General features: G+C 34.9%; 1 protein-coding gene across 1 annotated transcript in view; it reads left to right on the top strand.

The window, feature by feature from the left end:
* The window catches only part of Ctu1 (Cytosolic thiouridylase subunit 1), a 175,315-nt gene that overhangs the window by 18,249 nt on the left and 133,451 nt on the right, over positions 1-23,615 (top strand). Inside the window, exons 3-4 of the mRNA XM_090412633.1 lie at positions 5,644-5,762; positions 12,029-12,085. Of these exons, the coding sequence (XP_090268759.1) occupies positions 5,644-5,762; positions 12,029-12,085 (176 nt within the window). The remainder of the gene's footprint in view (positions 1-5,643; positions 5,763-12,028; positions 12,086-23,615) is intronic.

Raw genomic sequence — 23,615 nt, 5'->3', positions numbered from 1 at the left:
CAAAAAATAATGACTCGCAAGCATATGTAGAGGAGAAAATTGATAGTATAGTCATCACTAGTTTTTTTAAACAACAAAAAGGTTCAGGAATGGCATTCCAAGTTCTCAATATTTCCTCTTCTGCATTCTTTTTAATTGCTCCCAATAATCGATCATTTTCCATTATTTCCAAGTCATTTCTCATATCGACAAACTTTTGTTTCCATATAGAACTAGATTGGAAATCGATTAATTGCATTTCTATATCTTCCAAATTCGCCCACTCGAAAATCTCCAAATTGAGTTTATCTGCTGATGTTGTGTCTGGATGCAAAATAAATTTTGATGTCTCTGCAAATTGCCTGAACTGCGTAAATCTTGAAGAAAATTCGTTGATTATCAACTGAATAACTGTAGAAAACTCTTTTGCCAATTTAACTTGATCTGTTTTTTCATGGGATTCTAGATCTGCAAAGAATTTTTTTTGTATTTGGAAAATATCGGAAGGTATTGGAAATAACGTCATGATTAAAATTGGTAATTTAGTATAAACAACTGAATATTCCCCCTTAAATCTTCTGCTATATCATTAAAGAATAATGGCACTAGTACAGAGCCATGAGGCTACTCTGCTAGTCACCCTCATTTGTCTTGATCACCCTTTGATGTCTATCTGCCAGCCACCTCTTTATCCATGCCAAACATGACAATAATTGTCTTGTTAACACCTTGCAGTTTAACATTTAATTCATTTAAATGTAAACACAAATCAGTAAAAAACATTAATTTCGAAAGCCATTTGATTCATTAATTGATTGTATTTTTCAATGATTTTCTCATTATGTAAAAAAAAGTCTGACTTCATCTAAACACTCAACAAATCTTTGAAGAACTTTCCCACGACTTAACCATTGGACGTTGTACATAAGTAAACCATTGTACACTGAGTTTACCTCACTTAATAATTCTATAAATTTTCATTTATTTAAAGCGTGCCGATATAAAATTGACCAATTTTGTTACAATGCTCATAATATCTTCCAGTGGCTTGAAACTAGCCTTTGCACATAAAACCTGCTTATGTATAATAAAATGAAAACCCAGAACTGAATGTCAAATACGTTTGGTAAATAAATTGACAAACCCATTTTCCTCTCCAGTCATACTGCAAGCACCATCAGTAGTTACTGATACAATTTTGGAGAGATCTATATCTCTTTCAGCAAGTGCATTTACAACTGCGTTGCAAATATCTATTCCTTTTGTTGTTGTTGCTAATGAGGTTAAACTGATCAATTCTTATTTGATATTATTCCCAACACGATAACGAATAAAAATTGTTAAACAAGCTGATCCAGTTATGTCAGTATTCTCATCAAGAGAAAGATAAATTAAACCAGAAGATTTTATATCTATTTTTTGCTGATGAGTTATATTTTTAGCCATTTCTATAATTCTATCTTTCACCGTGTTTCTAGCCAAAGGCATATCTTTTATTCTTTGAATAATTTTTTCCTTATTTTCAAAATCTTCAAAGAAAACTGTTGCACATTTTAACCATGCTTCTTTTATATATTCCCCATCACTAAAAGGTTTCCCGTGTTTGGCAATTACATTTAAGGCAAAAAAAACCAACAGCAGTTATATTTGAACGACTGCCGATAAATTTCATTAGTGTTGTTGACTGGATATTTCTATTTTTAATTGCCCGAGCAATAAATTCTTTCTGTTCGTCCTTGCTTTTCTCAAGGAGATATATGGTTTGTCTCATAATGCTGTTTTACTGACGACGTTCTGCACACAACTGTCCCGGAACATAAAACGCATATTGCTTTATTGTCTTTGTTAATCATGCCATACTCTTCAGTCCACCAACTTTGGAACTCTCTGTTGCTTGACTGTGATAATTTTCTTTTTTTATTTTCACCAGCCATGTTCAGTAGAACTATAACAAAATAATTCAAAACTTAAATCAAATGCATAATGAACGCATGTGCGATTAGAAAAGGGAAAAGTCAGGGAATTCTAAGGCTCAGTCGTTCTCAATTCTTTTTCTATAAGACTGTATTTTTATTGTATTGGAGGGCTCAGTTCCAACAAACCTACTCGTAAATACCATTACCATTTTTTTAAAACATAAGTATTAATATTATACAAATTAAGTGGATATTAAATCCAACATTATTTCAAAGCCGACTATAGTAACTATAGAATTTTCATGGGAAATTTGAACCAGCAAACTTACGGGAACATACTACGAGTTGCTCTAGCGGATAAGGAAACTCGTACTATGGCGGAGAGTGTATTCTCATAAGATCTCTGGTCAAATTTCGCATGAAACGTCTGTAGTTTCTGTAGTCAGCTTTGAAATAATGTTGGATTTAATATCCACTTAATTTATATAATTTTGTATCGCTGATGTGAAGCTTTTGGCTATTTATTTTAGTAAATAAGTATTAATAATTAATTATGCCGTAATCATAAAGAGTATTAATACACTTATGTATACGGTGTAGCATGTTGACGAATATAAAAGTATGCATTTAAATTAGTTATCAATCACAGGACTAATGCTACAATATTGTAGTTTCCTCAGGCCAACATCATTAAATTAACTTGTGCTAAGTTTCATTGACATATCCCATTCTGATCACCAAAAATTTATAATATTATTCAGTATAAAATTGATTATTGTATTATTAAATTGATTTTAATGATGTTGGTTTGAAGAAAAAAAAAACGGTAGTGAGAAAAATATTTATGCATTGTAACTCACCATAAAAGTCAGGGGAGCAGAAGGATGTCGACTTGTTGGCGAAATACTTACCTTCGAACATAACTTGCCTTCGCGTATAACTCACACCCCTGATTTCACTTTACAAAAAAAGACATTAAAACGTTTTGCATATATACCTCCCACACAAAAAATGTTTAACCATGTTCATGTGGAGGCGATAGTAACTCGCTCCCTGTGGTTAACAACAATACCTCCCCATCAGCCATTATATACTGTAGATGCAAGAAAAAAAATTAGTTTTATTGTATCCCTGAATAAGATACAGAGGCTTTTGCAGTCTGTGCGGTATATTTCTCAACAAATAGTGCAATTAGAGACAGCTGGAATAAAAACAGCACTAACTAATGAATCGCACGTCCCCTCTCACAGAAACTAAGCTGTATACACTCAAGCAAAACCATATGTTACACCGGAAACACAGTATCTAACTGAAACTATTGTCCAATTTTTCAATTACATGAAATAAGTGTTTGTTTGGTTGCATTTAAAATTCTCCATGTCATTATGACAGATCACAAAGGCTAACTTCATATAAAATTCTACCACGAATTGAAATATGCCATATAATGCTTGTGTGAGTTCCCCTTTCAGCTCAAATGCAAACAAGCAGCAATAAAAATCAACCAAGGGTTGAAACTTTGTGTGAGTTGAGCCTGCTGGTAATGAGAAATTCTATCCGAACGATAAACGATACCCTGTCATGAATGTGTTAAAACTAAGAAATATATAGTGAATGTTGTTATGACAGTTGCAGATGTTATGGAATTCGGTTGAAGAGAATTAGCATTTCAACTCCAAAATTGTCAGTTCCATTTGTCTTTGGGTCGCGTGATCTTTTGTTAATACTGCACCAATCATATTCATGTCTTCATAGCTGCTCTCTCCTGTAAAACAAAATTTAACTTGTATGTATTGTAACATAATTTATAAGCATATAAAAGGATATCACATGTAAATCGTTGATGTGCCAGCAAAATTCTCGGGTGTGCCACCTCTGGCACCTGTGCCATAGGTTTGCCATCTATGACATAGTCTGAGACTTTCTTATTTTTTGCATCTTCTCTCCATGTGAATTTGCACACATTGTAAAATAAGAACATGCTCTTGGTAATAACTTGTCTGTGTCATGAACAGAATTTCAGCAAGTACTTATCATTATTATTAGTTCTGCTAACTTTTCTCCAAATTTTCTCAAAACATTTCTATGTCTTATAATCATTTCCTACTTTACCATTTAGATCTCCAACAAGGACGAACTTTTCCTTTTTTTATTGTGTTAGCTGCCTTCTCCGATGCCTCAAAAATGCTTCAATTTTTCCTTAGTTCCTTCTGTGGGACTATAGGCACAAATAAGCCTCATTGTCCAGTTCCTCATTCTGATATTTTCCCATATCACTCTGCTTGATATCACCTGCTATTTAAGAAGATTATCCTCATATTTAGCATTGAATACTACAGCTTCTCCCTCTTTTCCTTGATTGTCATTGCCTGAATATAACATTTTGTATCTGCCACTTACAAACAGTGCCGCACCCAGAGAGGGGTGCATAAGGGTCAAAACTGTATAACTGGGATGATACCTCCATGTTGCCTTTTAAGGAATGCAGAGAACCAACTGATGTCCAATCCTCACCTTCTGATGGTGCACCTTGTTAGGCATCTATGTACCTGATACTGAACAAACAAGGATGGGCTGACAATTTGGGATTTGGCCAACCAAACTGTATTCTTAATTAAGTCATAATGAGAATGATAGTATAACATGACAGAATTTCTTGCTGGCTTGGGTGTTGCCCAGTTAAACAAGTCTGCCATTGTTTTCATCAGGGAACCAGAGTGAACAGCACAAAGTCAGCTACTGAAACAAATCCCACAACACATTCCAACTCAACATTAGCAGAGTTCAATATTGATACCATCGACATAAGAAACATCAATGGAAAAAAGGGGGAACTAGCAGAAGTATTGGATAAGTACCAGCTCAACATAATAGACGTGACTGAAATAAAGAATACAAAAACAGGTGAGTGTTTGTAAGCAGTAGTGCACTCAGGATTTAATCTTGGGGGAGCCCTGTTGAGTAGACGATTCGAGAATAAACACTATGCATTGCATACGAACTATGACTGAGCATCTGCAATGATCACTAATTCATAAGTAATATAGAAATAGAAGACATCACACAACATAAATTTAAAAAAATATGAATTTTAATTAGGAAAAGATTTTTGGAAAATTTTCTAGTGTTTTTTTCCTTTGTGCTGGCATGAAATTCTGTCATGTTGTACTATCATTTTGCATTATGGCTTAATTAAGAATACAGTTTGGTTGGCCAAATCTCAAATTGTCAGCCCATCCTCATTTGTTCAGTATCAGGTAGATAGATACCTAACAAGGTGCACCATGAGAAGGTGAGGATTGGACATTAGTTGGTTCTCTGCATTCTGTAAAAGGCTACATGGAGGTCTCCTCCCAGTTATACAGTTTTGACCCTTATGCACCCCATATTGTATCTTATACCTAAAAAATATGGTTCATTTTTACTGCAGTTTCTCCATTATCTTCTCTAGTCGACCTTTTTTTTTTTCTATTTTTCAATTCTTTAGGATGACAATTGACTAACAGTGAGCCTCAGCAATAAGTTCTCCTCTCGTTGTCTCTCTCTCTCTCTCTCTCTTTGTGTGTGTTTGAGAATTTTTCATTCTTGTAATGTTCAAACAAACCCTCATTACTCAGAAATACTCTTATTACAGCATAAATAATAAAATTTGAATGCATTGCCTCAACTAGAACCTACATGTATGAATTAGTTGATGAATATTATCATTATCTCATATTTTAAAATGTTTCTTAATTATTTCTTATAGATTCAACTGTGCTTGCATATATAATGAAATTATTGAATGAGCAATATAACTATGGTTTAAAACTGATTTTGCTCTCAGTGGATGAAGGGATTACTGGCTACCGAGATGACTCTCTGGAGGTAAGGTTTATTTTATGTATTGGCTTTGTCCTTTACTGAAAAGATATTTACTCATTGTCTAGCTAAATCCTTGGGTTATATTGCCACACTTCAATCAAACTAGAAAAAAAGATAGCACAAAGGATAAAAATCCATTATTCTCATTGTAAAAATTCCTTCATCCACAGACATAAATATACATAAAATAAACAGAGAAACTAAATCATTTATAGTTGTTTAGTTGTAATCTATACCTGAGCAATTGAGATATCTGTTAGTTACAGTTGGGAATATTATTATTATAAGTAATCTCCAGGAGTCAAGAACTCGTCGAGAAAGCCACATATCACTCACGCTAGCTGTCATGCTCCTCTTACCTCATTCATAGCACTTGCCCACTTTAACAGGCTAGCTGTTGTGCTCCTGTGAAAATCTAGCTCACACCATTCTTAACCATACACAAACTCAACTTTCATAGATGCACCCTTGTCCTCCCTGCCCACTTCCATATAATGAAAAATTTCATCAACTAGTATCCCTGAATATTCTTTCAAAAGTCATTTCCTATCATATCACTCCTTCTTTTCTTACCACTGTTTGTAGTCCCAATTATTCTGTGAGTTGTAACTCTGAGATATCCCTAGCTTCATCATTTTCTCCAAACATAATCCCACCAATATAATATTCTATTGAAAATCTAATCACACCAAAGTTCATAATTGTACACTTACTAACATTGAATTGACAACCATTATCATTTTCCCATGGTTGGACTATATAAGTCCTTCTATAAGTGATCCTTGATTGCCTTGCTATTTTTCGTCATCAGCAGACAGTTGAACATCTCCTGTCTCATCCTTCCTAATATCATTAATGTATAGAATGAGCAACAGTGTTCCAAGGAATGATTCTTGGGGAATGGCATTTGGCACCTTAAATCTGGTAGACCCCTCCCTTCCTTGCATATACCACTTTCTGAGAACTGTCCCTTTTGTCCAAGTCAACAGTTTGTATTCTAGTCATGTGTATTCCACTTTATGTAACACTTTCATGTGGTATCTTGTCAAATGGAAAAGTATATCCATTTCCTTTATTTACCTCAGCCACAACATTATTATAAAATGCGAGCAAATTATTTAGATCAGGGTTTCCCAAACTGTGTTCCGTGAGAAGTTCTCCTGGAATTTGTCATTTTAGTTTTCTAAGCATTTTTCATGAATAAATATTTTATAGTGGAAATATTCTGAGGAGAATAATATTCATGAATGCCCAAAAGCTCAGACCCAGAACGCCTAATAATATCTGTGTAGCAAATGTTAGTAACCAAGCCATGTATTTTTAAACGTGGAAGTATTCATGAATTATCGTTAATTTTCACACATCGAAACCTTTCAACATTTGGGAAAGGGAATACCACTGTTTATGACTGGTCATAAAAATTGCCTGCAAGCAGATTATAACAATGGGCAGCGTATCCTCTGTTCTCAAAACTGAAGGAAATGACATCTGTGTCAGTGACCAAGCAGCATATTTTTAAACATGGAAATATTCATGAATTATCGTTAATTTTTACACATAGAAATCTTTCAACAATTGGGAAAGAGAATACCACTGTTTATGACCGATCATAAAAATTGCCTGCAGTTGATTACAATAATGGGCGGTGTATCCTCTGCTCAAAACTGAAAGAAATAACATCTGTGTTGCAAATGTTAGTGACCAATCACCAAGGAAGTATAAAGAAAATTTTTCCACTAAAATTGAAGATCAAGGTAGTTCATGTATCCAGTTCTCAAATCTAATAATACTGAATACTTTCTTCACAAGTTCGTATTGTAGGGTGAAAGTTTCGAAACCATATTGCCGTGATTTTTTAAAAGTAATAGGCCTGCAGATTTAAATTTTAATATGAATAAGAGACAAGGGACTTTGTTTAATTTTGGTATTAAGAAATCTCTTGAAGGTGTTTGTGATGTGAGTCATCCACCACCAGCCTACAAAGCGATCTTCAGGATGTACAAAAGGAGATGGAAAACTACCAGCACACAGGAGAAAAAGTCTGCATTCACTCGTAAATACTTATAATAATATAAATTTTTGGTGATCAGAATGGGATATATCAATGAAAATCAGCACAAATTAATTTAATGATGTTTATGTTTAATTAATTAATAAATAATGATCAATTATTAATTAATAATAAAAAATCAGCTAAATTAACAATTAATTATTAATACATTACTAAATAACCAAGGTGTTCTGTCATCAGAAAGGTTTGGGAAATGCTGGTTTAGATGATCTCCCTTTAGTTAACCCATGCTGTTCTTTGCAATGTACAGCTTATCTGTCAGCCCATTTCTGTGTGCAAGTTCTTACCAATTTCTCTAAAATCTTCACCATCACTCCAGAGATACTGATAGTTCAGTAGTAGATCAGTTTTACACTGCCTTTGCACAACAGTACTATCATACATTCTTTCCATTCCAGTGGGATTTTTGCTGAGACTTTTAATTGAGAATTATACAACTATGAAATGACTAACCAGTTCAACTGAACATTTCTTTAGCATGCATATATGCTGATATCCCATCTGTCCCTATTGCCAAATTCTTATCTAGGTTATATAACAGCTCTAGAACCTCCTCATGAATTCTGTCTCATCATCATCTACTATTGTGGTAGCACTTTGTGCCATATTGCATACACCAGGTTTATACTAACAGAAGTACTCATTATTTGAACAAGTGCATCTGCTTTAGACAGATGCAATTGTTCAAGTGTACCATCTATATTCAGTAAAAGTATTCATTCACTTTTATTCCTTTTTTTACTGCAGCTTAATGATATACCAGGACAATCAAGTGATCTCTTAGTTATAATATATGTATTCTCAAACTGATTAGTCTGTTTGTGGATTCTTGATATGTACCATCAAGTGGTGTTCAGACTACCATGATAGCACCACACAATTAAGTTTACATCATTAATAAATTCCTATCAACAGTTTTCCTCAAATAGTCTATTACTTATCAGCACTATATTATCATATCTCATATTTTGTTCTTCTAAGGCATTACTGACGGAATCATTCCACTTAGACCTTGGTCTAAGTGGATTGATTCAGTCAGTAATGCAACAAGGCCTTTTTCCTTGCATCTTGGCATCGAACACCTGTTCTGCTAACCTTTCTTTTGCCCATTCTCTTTAAGTTTACCAACTTAGATTAGTACTGCTCACATATTCTTGAATGCTAACAATGTCAAGTTCCTTTCTAATATTTTCATTATGATTCTGTCATTGATGTCATCAGTTCAGGCAGATCAAACATTTTCACAGAAATCTCATACCTTGTAATTTGATCAAGTGCTAACTTGCAGATCCATAAATTAAAACTGATTTGAACACTGTCTTGTATACTACTAGTTTGGTGTTTTGATTTATTTCTGTCTTATTCCATCATCATCATCAAATTCCTGCCATGTACCCTCAAGGGGTGTACAGGATATGATAGTACTACATGAAAAATTTACAACATTACTAACTTCCTATCTACAATTTTCCTTCAAATCAGTCTGTTATTTGTCAAGACTCCAACATTACCAGATCTTATATTTCTATCGTCTAAGGCACTTTGTACCGTATCAATCCACCTATATCTTGGTCTTCCTCTGGGTCATTTTCTTGCCAACTGCAGAGAACACTTATTTTGCTAAACTTTCCTTGCCCATTCTGTTTAAGTGACCATACCACCTGAGATTAGCTCTGCTAACGCATTCCTGGATGCTGACAACGTCAAGTTCTTTCCTAATATTCTCGTTTTTAATGTGATATTGCCATTGATGCCATCTGTTCATGCCTCTAATCTTTCTCAGGACTCTCTTATCTGTGGTCTCTAGTCTTTGGTCAAGTGTTTGACTTCTGACCCAGCTCTCATATCCATAAGTTAAAACTGGTTTGAACGCTGTCTTGTATACAGCCAATTTAGTGTTCCGACTAATTTCTCTCTTATTCCTTATGAATTTATTCAATTGACTTCTTACCATACCAGCTTTGTTGATTCTGTTGTCTATTTCCATATTTAATTTACCATCTTCACTAAAAATCGTGCCTAAGTAGCTGAAATGTTTTACTTGTTCCATAGATTCTCCATTCACAACTCAGTTGACATTTTCAGTGATTCTGCCTATTTTCATTGTCTTTGTCTTTTTATTGCTGACCTTCTAGCTGAATCAATGAGGGTTTTCTTCAAAGCTTGCCACTGAATCTCCAAGGTTTGGTTCCTGTTCTCAAACTCTTTCATTTTTCCTTCAATAATCTTTGTGTATTTTAGTCTACAGTTCAGATGTGAACTGTAGACTAAAATACACAAAAAGCTGCCCAACTTTTAATCGCTTTAAAACTTTCTTACACGTCATTCTTTTCAATATGAAATTCAATTTTATCCTGCTCAAGACTAAATAGTGATCACTTCCAATTTCAAATCCTCTGTACACTCTGGTGTCCTGCACCAGGGAGAAAACATCACTATCAACAATAACATAGTCAATGAGACTTTTCTTATTCCTTGCTTCTTCTCTCCATGTGAATTTGTGCACATTTTTATGTTGGAACATGGTGTTAGTAATAACCAGTCCATGTCCTGAGCAAAAATCCAACAGGTTTCGCCATTATTATTAGATTTGCTCTTTTCTCCAAATTTTCCCAAAACATTTTTGTATGTCTGACAGTCACTTCCTAATCTGCTATTTAGATCCCCAACAAAGACCAACTTTTCCTTTTTCATTGTGTCAGTAGCTTTTTCTAAAGCATCAAAAAATTCCTCCACTTCTACTTAGTAGAACCTTCTGTGGGACCATAGGCACAAATAAGTCTCATTTTCCAGTTCTCCATTCTGATATTTGCCCAAATCACTCTACTTGACACTGCCTGCCATTCAAGAAGATTAGCCTCATATTTTGTGTTGAATACTGTGGCTACTCCTTCTTTTCCTTGATTGTCATTGCCTGAATATAACATTTTGTATTTATTGCTCAGAAAGAACTCGCCAGTTTTTGTCTTTTTTGTTTCAGTCACCGCTGTTATGTCGATCTGGTACTTATCTAATTCCTCCGCTAGCTCCATTTCTTTTTTTTTTTGTTGAGAATGCAGCTGAAGTTTTCTATGTTCTTGCCTTTATTCCATAGTTTTGGTCTTTTTCCTCCTGATTTTCATGCAAAATTTGTTACAGCTGTCAATTTAGAGAATATTGGAGACTTGTAATAGATGCGTTTAGGAGTTCAACATCATTCACATAAAGCAAACAGCTAAGTGTGGTATTTCTAATTCTAATATCATAATGCAATCCATATAGATGATAAATAAGAGTGGAAATGGCATGTGTCCTTGTCTTACACCTGATTTTACATCAAACCGTCTTTCTGACTGCCAATTTACAATTTAAATATAGACTATGTATTGCTGTTAATATCTATATAATGTTCCATTTGCCTGATATAATTGTAGTGCTTTGGAAAGCTTTTTTCTGTGCACATTGTCATATGCCTTTTCTAGATATACAAAACTTAAGAACATATCTTTGTCATTTCACCATAATTTCTCAACTATTTGACCCAAACCCATCTTATTCATCTTCATTTTTCTCTTCCACAATTCTTCTCAGCCTCTTTTCAAGTATGCTTGCATAAATCTTAGCTGGAGTACTTAGTAGAGAATTTCCTCATTAATTATCAAATTTCAGCTTTATTCTCCTTTTTATAGGTAGGAACTATGAGAACTCTACTCCAATTCTCTCAAATTCGATCTCTTGACCAGGCCCTGTGAATTATGCAATGTAGCCAAAAGAGAATTGAGGTGTTGGAGATTAGCAAAGCACGTGTTTTAAAAAAAAACAGAGAAATAATGCAGATCGAAGTGAATTAGAAGACCAAATATGATCTGACATTATTGGAGTCCTGATGGATAATCATTTAGAGGGAAAATTGTTAATTGGAAGTTAGTATGAATGTAAACTTTTCATGTAGCACTATTTTTTAAGAACTGGGTAAAGTGTGAATATAATATTAAAGAATAATTTGATCTTTTCATACTTAAACATTTGTTTTTATGCTTCAGAGTTGTTTACTTATTAAAAATATAAGTAAACTTATATTTATATATGTTAAATTATGTATATATATATGTGTGTGTGTGTGTGTGTATATGTATATGTATATATATATAAATTATGTATATATATATAAATTATGTATATTAATATATAATTTAATAATAAGAATTGATTATTGCAGACTGTAAAGAGGAATAAAGAACAGTATGGGATACCTTTGAAAATTTTATCCTATGAGGTAACTCTTCTCCTTACTTTTTTTTTTGCTATATTATACAAGGGTGGTCTGAAAAGTTCTCGGCTTTGACCATCGATGGCAACACCATTGGCAAGATTTTTTTTTTTTTCCATTTTGGTACATCTGTCATAAGCATCCATGTGAAATTGCAAGTCATTCTATTAAGTAGTCTGAAGGACTACTTAATAGAATACAGCTGTCTGAAGGAAAAGCGTTGTCTGTATCCCTTGAAATGGATAAAATTGAATGTCATGCAGTTATAAAATTCTTTGTAAGAGAAGGTTTCACACCAAAAGAAATTCATTCGAAGTTCATAAAAGTTTATTGGCACTCTTCTCCTTCGTTTTTGACAATTACTAAATGGGCTACCGAGTTTAAACGTGGTCATACCAGCCTTGAAAATGATCCACGTGAAGGACGTCCAAAAAGTGTAACAACACCAGAAATCATTGATCAAGTGCACAATATGGTATTGGATGACCGGCGAGTCAAAGTGAGTGAAATTGCTGAGACTATAGGCATTTCAAAAGAACATGCAGGATATATTTTGCATGAAGAACTGCAAATGAAAAAGCTTTGTGCATGATGGGTTCGCTTGCTCACAGTAGATCAAAAACGCACTCGCATGAAAATCTCTGAACAGTGCTTGGAGTGTTTTAACAAGAATGAAACTGATTTTTTGCATCGATTTATTACTATGGATGAGACTTGAATTCACCGTTACACACCAGAATCCAAACAGTGGACAGAAGCTGGTTGTTCATCGCCAAAAAAAAAAACAAAGTCGGTTCCATCAGCAGGAAAGGTCATGGCATCAGTGTTTTGGGATGATAAAGGCATTTTATTTATTAATTATCTTGAAAAAGGTAAAACAATAACCTGGGAATATTATTCTGATCTTTTAACCAGACTAGACGACAAAATTTGAGAGAAAAGATCTGGTTTGCAGAAGAAAAAATCATCATTCATCAGGACAATGCACCTGCCCACAAAGTTGTTTTGGCAATGGGAATATTAAGGGAGCTGCACTATGAATTGTTGGAATATCCATATTATTCCCCAGATTTGGCTCCCTCGGACTTTTATTTCTTCCCAAAACTAAAACTCTTCCTTGCTGGTAAGCGTTTTTTTTAGACTCAAGAGGCGATTGCAGCTGTAGAGGGGTGTTTTGCCGATCTGAGAACCACTACAGGGATGGGATAATCGTGATGGAGCATTGCTGGAATAAATATATTAGTCTTAATAGAGATTATGTTGAAAAATAAAAATAATTTTAAAATTATAAATTCTTTTTTTCATTGTTAAGCCGAGATCTTTTCAGACCACCCACGTATGAATTAATGCATTAGTCAAGACAACTATCTAAGAATGTAAATGCTTTAACTGAAAATACTTTGTGTAATTTAAGTTTTACCCTTCTGATTAAACACTGTAGGCTTGCCTGTATCATTAAATATTTTCCACACAAGATTCTAATATGTGTAATTAGAACTTTTATTTTTGAATGATATATTTTCATTGTACATATCTTTAATCATGACCTACATCTCACTTCACTTTAATTTAAGCATGCATTAATTTTACCAATATAAAAATTACCATAGCTCTTTTTCAGATGAAATCTTAGTGTTTCATAATGCAGTTTATTCCAGGATAATGTTCTTGATCTTTTTTTTTTGTAGATTAATCATTCTCACAATAAGTACTCAAGTTTTTAAATGAAAAAAAAAAAAAAAAAAAACATTTGTCAAAACATAAATGCTTTAGTCATAAATTACAAGAAAACATAAATTATTTATCATAAGTAAAATGTGTATATTTCCTTATAGTATTGTTGGTATATTATTGGTATGGTACCTATGCATAGCAGAACAATGGTGTCCAAGACACCTTTTTGGTCCAGCTAAATTTGTGAGATTCACTTGACACAAATATTGAAAGATTTGTGGAAGGAGAGTGAAACTGGTGAATGAGTATGTAATAAATGTTTTGAAAGTGAATGCAGAGAGAACAAATTACCTGATAATGGACAAGAAAATGTTAATATTGGTGATAATATTAAAAGTGCAGTGGCAGAAGTTCATGAAAGTGTAGAAGATCTGAATAAAGAGATAATGTGCTTGCATGTCGTCCTTCACAGGATAAAGTGCAAGATTAAAAGGCTACAGAAACAGCAAAAGATCATTTGAACTGGGAACATAAAAAGCAAGAGGTCCAAAGAATTGTAAGAAAAACAGGAGAAAGAGCATAAGCAGATAATTTTTTTTACACCAATTCTATTGTAAGGCTTCTGACCTAATGTCCATTCCTTACCTTCTCATGATGCACCCTGTTGGGTATCTACTTGGATACTGAACGAACAAGGATGGGCTGGCAATTTGGGATTTAGCCGACCAAATTGTATTCCTATTGGTTAAACCAAAATACAAAATGATGGTGCAACATGACAAAATTTCATGCCGCTGGGGTGTCGCCTGGTTAAACAAGGCCCCCATTGTTTTCGCCAGAGAACCAGGGTGAACAGCGAAAAGTCAGCCACTGGAACAAATCTGAAAGCACACCCTAACTCAACATCACCAGAGTTAAAGATCGGTACTATCAACATAAGAAGCCTGAATGGCAAAGAAATGGAGCTAGTAGAGAAATTGGATAAGTACTAGATTGACATAATGGGGGTGACTGAAACAAAAAAGACAAAAACTGGTGAGATCTTTCTGAGCAATAAATACAAGATGTTATATTCAGGCAAAGACAATCAAGGAAAAGAAGGAGTGGCCATAGTATCATCATCATTATCATCAAATTCCTGCCATGTACCCTCAAGGGGTGTACAGGATATGACAGTACTACATGAAAAAATTACATCATTACTAACTTCCTATCTACAATTTTCCTCCAAATCAGTCTGTTACTTGTCAAGACTCCAACATTATCAGATCTTATATTTCTATCGTCTAAGGCACTTTGTACTGTATCAATCCACCTATATCTTGGTCTTCCTCTGGGTCGTTTTCCTGCCAACCTGGCAGAGAACACTTGTTTTGCTAATCTTTCCTCTCCCATTCTATTTAAGTGACCATACCACCTGAGATTAGCTCTGCTAACACATTCCTGGATGCTGACAATGTCAAGTTCTTTCCTAATATCCTCATTTTTAATATGATATTGCCATTGATGCCATCTGTTCATGCCTCTAATCTTTCTCAGGACTCTCATATCTGCAGTCTCTAGTCTTTGGTCAAGTGTTTTACTTCTGACCCAGCTCTCAGATCCATAAGTTAAAACTGGTTTGAACACTGTCTTGTATACAGCTAATTTAGTTTTCCGACTAATTTCTTTTTTATTCCATATGAATTTATTCAATTGACTTCCCACCATACCAGCTTTGCTGATTCTGTTGTCTATTTCTATATTTAATTTACCATCTTCAGTAAAAATCGTGCCTAAGTAGCTGAAATGTTTTACTTGCTCCACAGGTTCTCCATTCACAACACAGTTGACATTTTCAATGATTCTGCCTATTTTCATTGTTTTTGTCTTTTTATTGCTGACCTTCATACCATATCTATTACAACAGCTATTCAATTTAGTCAGAGAATCTTGCAGACTTGTAGCAGATTTATTTAGAAGTATAACATCATCCGCATAAAGCAAAGAGCTGACATTAACATCTCCAATTTTGATATCAGGTTTAATACCACATTCCTTCATAATGTGATCCATATAGATAATGAATAACAGAGGGGATAATGTACATCCTTGTCTCACACCACATTTAACATTAAACCATCTTCCTGTACTTCCTTCAATTCTAACTGCTGACTTACAACTCAAATAAAGACTAAGTATTGCTTGATATAATGCCCCATTGACACCATATAACTGAAGCGTATTGAATAGCTTCTCTCTTGGCACCTTGTCATATGCCTTTTCCAAATCGACAAAACTTAAATACAGATCTTTGTTATATTCCCATGCTTTCTTGACTATTTGTCGTAAAGTGAAGATCTGATCCTGACAGCCTCTATTTGACCTGAATCCAGCTTGTTCTTCACCAAGCTTTTCTTCCACAATTCTTCTCAACCGTTTCTCAAGTATACTTGCATAGATCTTGCCAGGAACACTCAGTAGGGAAATACCTCTGTAATTCTCACATTCAGTTTTATTTCCCTTTTTATATATGGGTACTATGAGAGCTCTACTCCAATCATCGGGAATTCGTCCCTCTGTCCAGGCTTTCTGAACTATGCAGTGCAGCCACTGTAAGACTCTTATACCACCATGCTTCAGCATTTCTGGTCGACTATCATCTACTCCTGCTGCCTTTCCACATTTCAAGCCTTTGATGGCTTTTTCTACTTCAGCCATAGTATTCAACACAAAATACGAGGGTCATCTTCTTGAATGGCAGGTAGTGTCAAGTAGAGTGATTTGGGCAAATATCAGAATGGAGAACTGGACAATGAGACTTATTTATGCCTACAAATAAGTCTCATTGTCCCACAGAAGGTTCTACTAAGGTAGAAGTGGAGGAATTTTTTGAGGCTCTAGAGAAAGCTACTGACACAATGAAAAAGGAAAAGTTGGTCCTTGTTGGGGATCTAAATAGCAGAGCAGGAAGTGATTGTCAGACATACAAAAATGTTTTGGGAAAATTTGGAGAAAAGAGCAAAGTTAATAATAATGGCAAATACCTGTTGGATTTCTGCTCAGGACATCAACTGGTTATTACTAACACCATGTTCCAACATAAAAATATGTACAAACACATGGAGAGAAGAGGCAAGCAATAAGAAAAGTCTCATTGAGTATGTTATTGTTGATAGTGATGTTTTTTCCCTGGTGCAGGACACCAGAGTGTACAGAGGATTTGAAATTGGAAGTGATCACTATTTAGTCTTGAGCAGGTTAAAACTGAATTTCATATCGAAAAGAATGACATGTAAGAAAGTTTTAAAGCGAATAAAAGTTGAGCAGCTCTCAGGTGTGAACTGTAGACTAAAATGCACAAAGATTATTGAAGAAAAAATGAAAGAGTTTGAGAACAAAAACCAAACCTTGGAGATTCAGTGGCAAACCTTGAAGAAAACCTTGATTGAAAGGATAGAAAAATCAGAACTCCATGGTGGACACAGGAAGTTAAAGAGGCAGTGAAGGAAAAGAAGAAAGCATATCAAAAGTTCCTGGCAAATAAGTCCACTTGTGCTCTCAGAGAATACAGAGACCAATGTAAGAAAGCTAAACACTGTGTAAAACTAGCTAAACAAAAGTCATGGGAGGACTTTGTCAAGAACATAGAAAATAAATATCAAGAAGGTAAGATATTCTGATGGTTGTTGAAGAAGCTTAGAAAAGGAGGAAAGAGAGCTGTAAAAGGAGTTAGAGATGATAAAGGTGACATGAAAACGGGAGAAAAAGATATCCTTGAAGTATGGAGTAATTACTTTGAAAATTTGCTAAATGAAACAAGCAGTGATAAAAAACACTGACCAGGCATGCAGTCAGGAATATATATCCATACTTGAAGTAGAAAAAGCCATCAAAGGCTTGAAATGTGGAAAGGCAGCAGGAGTAGATGATGTTCGACCAGAAATGCTGAAATATGGTGGTATAAAAGTCTTACAGTGGCTGCACTGCATAGTTCAGAATGCCTGGACAGAGGGATGAATTCCAGACGATTGGAGTAGAGCTCTCATAGTACCCATATATAAAAAGGGAAATAAAACTGAATGTGAGAATTACAGAGGTATTTCCCTACTGAGTGTTCCTGGCAAGATCTATGCAAGTATACTTGAGAAACGGTTGAGAAGAAATGTGAAAGAAAAGCTTGGTGAAGAACAAGCTGGATTCAGGTCAAATAGAGGCTGTCAGGATCAGATCTTCACTTTACGACAAATAGTCAAGAAATCATGGGAATATAACAAAGATCTATATTTAAGTTTTGTCGATTTGGAAAAGGCATATGACAAAAGTGCCAAGAGAGAAGCTATTCAATACGCTTCAGTTATATAGTGTCAATGGGGCATTATATCAAGCAATACTTAGACTTTATTTGAGTTGTAAGTCTGCAGTTAGAATTGAAGGAAGTACATGAAGATAGTTTAATGTTAAATCTGGTGTGAGACAAGGATGTACATTATCCCCACTGTTATTCATTATCTATATGGATCACATTATGAAGGAAAGTGGTATTCAACATGATATCAAAATTGCAGATGTTAGTGGCAGCTCATTGCTTATACGGATGATGTTATACTTCCAAATAAATCCGCTACAGGTCTGCAAGATTCTCTGACTTAATTGAATGACTGTTGTAATAGATATGGTATGAAGGTCAGCAATAAAAAGACAAAGACAATGAAAATAGGCAGAATCATTGAAAATGTCAACTGTGTTGTGAATGGTGAACCTGTGGAACAAGTAAAACATTTCAGGTACTTAGGCACAATTTTTAGTGAAAATGGTAAATTAAAAATGGAAATAGACAACAGAATCAACAAAGCTGGTATGGTAGGAAGTCAATTGAATAAATTAATATGGAATAAGAGAGAAATTAGTCGGAACATTAAATTAACTGTATACAAGACAGTGTTCAAACCAGTTTTAACTTATGGATCTGAGAGCTGGGTCAGTAGTAAAACACTTGACCAAAGACTAGAGACTTCAGATATGAGAGTCCTGAGAAAGATTAGAGGCGAGAACAGATGGCATCATAAAAACGATTATATTAGGAAAGAACTTGACGTTGTCAGCATCCAGGAATGCATTAGCAGAGCTAATCTCAGGTGGTATGGTCACTTAAATAGAATGGGCAAGAAAAGATTAGCAAAACAAGTGTTCTCTGCCAAGTTGGCAGGAAAACGACCCAGGGGAAGACCAAGATATAGGTGGATTGATATGGTATAAAGTGCTTTAGACGATAGAAATATAAGATCTGGTAATGTTGGAGTCTTGACAAGTAACAGACTGATTTGGAGGAAAATTGTAGATAGGAAATTAGTAATGATGTAAATTTTTCATGTAGTTCTATCATCATATCCTGTTCACCCCTTGAGGGTACGTGACTGGAATTTGATGATGATGATGATTCTATTAAGGGAAGTACTTTACAAAAGCACTACAATATCTTGTTTCCCTGGTGCAAAAATGAATAATATTAGTAATGCTGTTAGAATGCAGAAAGGGAAGGAGAAAGAATTGATTGTTTTGGCTGGAACCAGTGACCTGAGGAGAAGTATTGTGTGTGAGAGAGGATATGAACCAGTTATTGGAGGAAGTGAAAAAGAAGAGCAAGAAAGGTGAAGTTTGTGAGTGCTGCCACGCTATGATAGAGGCAAACTGAGAAGGAAGGTGATAATAGTTAATGAATCAATATGCAATTTGTGCAGAAAGAATGATGTAGAGTTTGTGGATCTGTGGCTTGAGTTTGATAAACGGAAAGATTTTACAATGCTGATGGACTGTAATTAAATGAATTTGGAATTAAGTGTCTAAGAGAGAATTTGTTCACTATGAGTGTGAAAGGACAAAGTCAGGAAAATTAAAGAAATTATGATGGATGCAGATGAGCGTGTGCATTACCCATAAAGCAAATGAGTGTGCGAATAAACAAAAATTGCAGAATCTTGTTTCTCAGCTAACAATATTGAATTGGGACGTCTATTCAGACTAATAGCAAATGACATAGTTATAGAGAGAGAACGTGATGGATTTAGTATTTTTTTGAGGGGGGGGTAGAGTAGACAGGATCGGGTACTGCTGATGATAGCAGATAAATTGTAGCTAACAAGAGTAGGAGTCGATCAGGCAAATGACAGTTCGTTTGAGTCAATATAGTGTGACATTGAGGCCAAGTGGGCAAAATATAAAATTGGTTACTGCTACAGGCCAAGGGATATCAGGGATGATGAAGACATACATCAAGAGATTAGTACAGTGAGTGCAAGTGGAGTAATTATTATGGTGGACTCAACTTCAGAGACATAGATCGGAAGGAGGAAAGATCACATGGCAGGAAGGAAATGGAACTTATATGCTAACTGAGAGATAATTACTTGAAGCAGAATGTGACAGAGGAGACTCGGGGTATGAGAGTGTTGGATCTTGTTATAAGATGAGAAGACCTGTCTATAATTATGGTAGCTACATTACCTCCAATTGGGGGAACTGATCATGTGGTCTTGACTTGGTAGTTAGCAAAACAGAAATTCCAGTTTTAAAAGAGTGTATGTGGAGCTACAAGGCAGTTGATTATGATATATGTAGGAGGCAACTTGAAGCAGTACATTGGCATAAAGAACTGCAATGGAAGAATGTTCACAGTGCATGGGAGATGGAGAAAGCAATATCACACTGTATACCAATGGTCAGGAGGATAAATTGGGTAGAAGTTAGATGGATGAGTAATATCATTAAGTATGAGCTGCAAAAAAAAAGTTGTGAATGGTATAAGGAGTAAGGTGACCGGCTAAATCATGAGCAGTACAAGGAACAGGTATGAAAAGTGACTAGCATGGTAAGAAAGGCACAACAAGATGTGCCTTTCTTAAGAGAAAATGTTAGCCAAGCAGGTTAAAGGAAATCCCAATTAGTTTTTTCTTTTTTTTTTTTTTTATGTGGAAAGTAGGAGGAAGAATGACTCTGGAAGAATAACTTTAATGAATGCCGATGGTAGAAAGGTAACAAAGGCAGATGAAATTGTTGAGCTACTGAGTGACCATTTTGTATATCATCGAAGTGAAGATATTGTTATGACAGAGGTGATGATGGGGACTAATGTGAAAACAGAGATGATGAATTAGAGGTGCTTAGAATATTGTAGAATAATCAGAATTTGAAAATACAGCTGTGAGATTGAATGGGATATCAGTTTGCATTTTACGAAAATGTGCAGGAAAACTGTTAATGCCTTTGACTAGGCTGTTTAATTTAATTACTAATTATATGAAGAGCCAAAGGCTTCAATTCGGCAACATGAACTTATTTAAGTTAAGGGATATTATATCCCATATTGTTTCTTAGCCGAATAAGAAACTCAGAGTTTCATGCCGAATATATAGAAATTATATATAAAGTTCGGCGATTCCAAGCGTAAGCAAATACCTGGATAGTGCAGCACCTGATCCATTAAGGTAGTGCAAGCTGAGGCAACTCATAGAAAAGGTGGAGCAAGCTCCGATCACTATTCTTGATATTTACCCATAATGTGAACTTAGCTCCTAGGAGCTGTATTATTGTTCAATCAACATTATGATAGAAGGTCATTACCCAGACCAGTTTCGACCTTTTTTGAGGTCTCATCAGTGAGTAGGTAGACCTAGTTAATACCAAGTTTGTAGCGAACAGAACTTGCATCCCTCTTATGAGAATTGCCAAGAAGGTGTCCTAATAAATTACTAATTATATGAAGAGCTGTCGCCGAATTGAAGCCTTTGGCTCTTCATATAATTAGTAATTTATTAGGACACCTTCTTGGCAATTCTCAAACTTGGTATTAACTAGGTCTACCTACTCACTGATGAGACCTCAAAAAAGGTCAAAACTGGTCTGGGTAGTGACCTTCTGTTATAATGTTGATTGAACAATAATACAGCTCCTAGGAGCTAAGTTCACATTATGGGTAAATATCAAGAATAGTGATCGGAGCTTGCTCCACCCTTTCTATGAGTTGCCTCAGCTTGCACTACCTTAATGGATCAGGTGCTGCACTATCCAGGTATTTGCTTACGCTTGGAATTGCCGAACTTTATATAGAGTTTCTATATATTCGGCATGAAACTCTTTGAGTTTCTTATTCGGCTAAGAAACAATATGGGATATAATATCCTTAACTTAAATATGTTTAATTTAAGTTTCAGTTCTGACAAAGTCCCAAGAGAGTGGAATTAGGGCAAAATAATTCCTTTTCATAAAGGAGGATCTAAGTCTGGTAGCAAATTACAGACCGATCAGTATTTTAAGAGTAGTGGTAAAAGTACTGGAATAGTTAGTCAAAAAAAAAGGTTCAGGAATTGGTAGATAAGAATATGATACTGTGAAGGGCATCATGGCTTTGTAAAGAGTCGGTGATGCCTTAGTAATTTACTTACTTTTTTGTGAAGAGTGATAGCTGAGTTGGATAAAGGGAATGGCTGGATGAATGAATGGAATGGATTGCCTGAGTCAGTCGAGTGTCTTGTCTGTTAATGGTTTCAAGTAGAGGTATGATAGATATTGTGTTGATAGTAGGATTTCTCACGATGAGTCTTAGGACTCCATGAAGATGCACTTGCAATAATAATAAAAATATATCCAGCTTTTAGTGAGTTAGTTTTATACTGAGTCAAGATCTTCACTCTTTGGAACCAAATTAGATGATAAAACTGGAATAATCAAATGCTACAGTGGGAAAACAGATTGAAGGAAAAACCACCACAACAATGCCAGTTCTCTCAGGAAGAAAGAGCAATTGTAGTGGTTTTTTATAGTGTGATAGATCCATTAATTCCATATATTGTTAAGGGGATTTTTTTAAGGACTTAAAATATCATATTAGATTTAAAACTTTCTATTATTTAGTGTGCCTTTTGTTTTCTATCACTCCAAGACACATCCCAAAAGTAGACATTATGACCAATTTTGAAAAGCTACTAAATTTTCATCTCATGAAGAGGCATTATCCACAAGGCTACTTAGCGCTTCACTTTTATTAAACAGTCTCATGTCAAAAAATAATTTCGCAACTTTAGTGAGAGAAGCTTGAAAAGTTTATGTAACAATGATAAAATTGTTATACTAAAGGCAGATAAAGGGAATTCAAGATGTTTTAAATAGTGCAGACTGTGACATCAAGATCACCTCCATGTTATCAGACCCTTCCAGGTATTTGGAAATGGACCATGATCCAACTTGGTCATCACACTTCAAAAAAAATTATCTAATCTCCAGTACTTTTGAATTTACAGAAGACCTTAAAAAAAACTGAAATCACACCCATTCGCTCTAAGATTATATGGTGTGCTCAAAGTTCACATGACAGACATCCCTCTATGTCCAATAGTTGATGGCAGAAGCTCTCCAACATATCTTCTCTCTAAACAATCATCTAACCTCCTCAAGCCTCATAATACAGACTCACATTTAAAAAACTCAAAGCATTTTGTAGATAAACTTTCAAATTTCTCCAACAGATATATTAGCCAGTTTAGATATAGTTTCATTATTTACCAACATCCCTGTTGAAGAATCGATAGATATACTTGAAAAACTATTTCCTCTGGACATCACACGTTTCTTCCAGCACATTGCTTAAAATCTTCATTCTTCACTTGGAAAAGAAAATTTTACTACCAAATATATGATCTTGCAATGGGCTCACCTCTATCGCCTCCGATTACCAACTTATGCACATAAAAATTTGAAGAATCAGCTATAGAACAGACAACCATATATATAGTGGGGATATGCCGATGACATCTGGAAACCACACAGAGAAAGGCTTGGAAAATTTTCTATATTTTCTGAATAATCGACATCTGAAAATAAAATTCAC

The sequence above is a fragment of the Typopeltis vanoorti genome, chromosome 23, assembly GCF_054136105.1.
Source record: "Typopeltis vanoorti isolate ZY-2024b chromosome 23, IOZ_Tvanoo_1.0, whole genome shotgun sequence".
Taxonomy (NCBI): Eukaryota; Metazoa; Arthropoda; class Arachnida; order Uropygi; family Thelyphonidae; genus Typopeltis; species Typopeltis vanoorti.
Note: the sequence above shows the minus strand (reverse complement) of the source record. Positions and strands in the feature narration are given on the sequence as shown.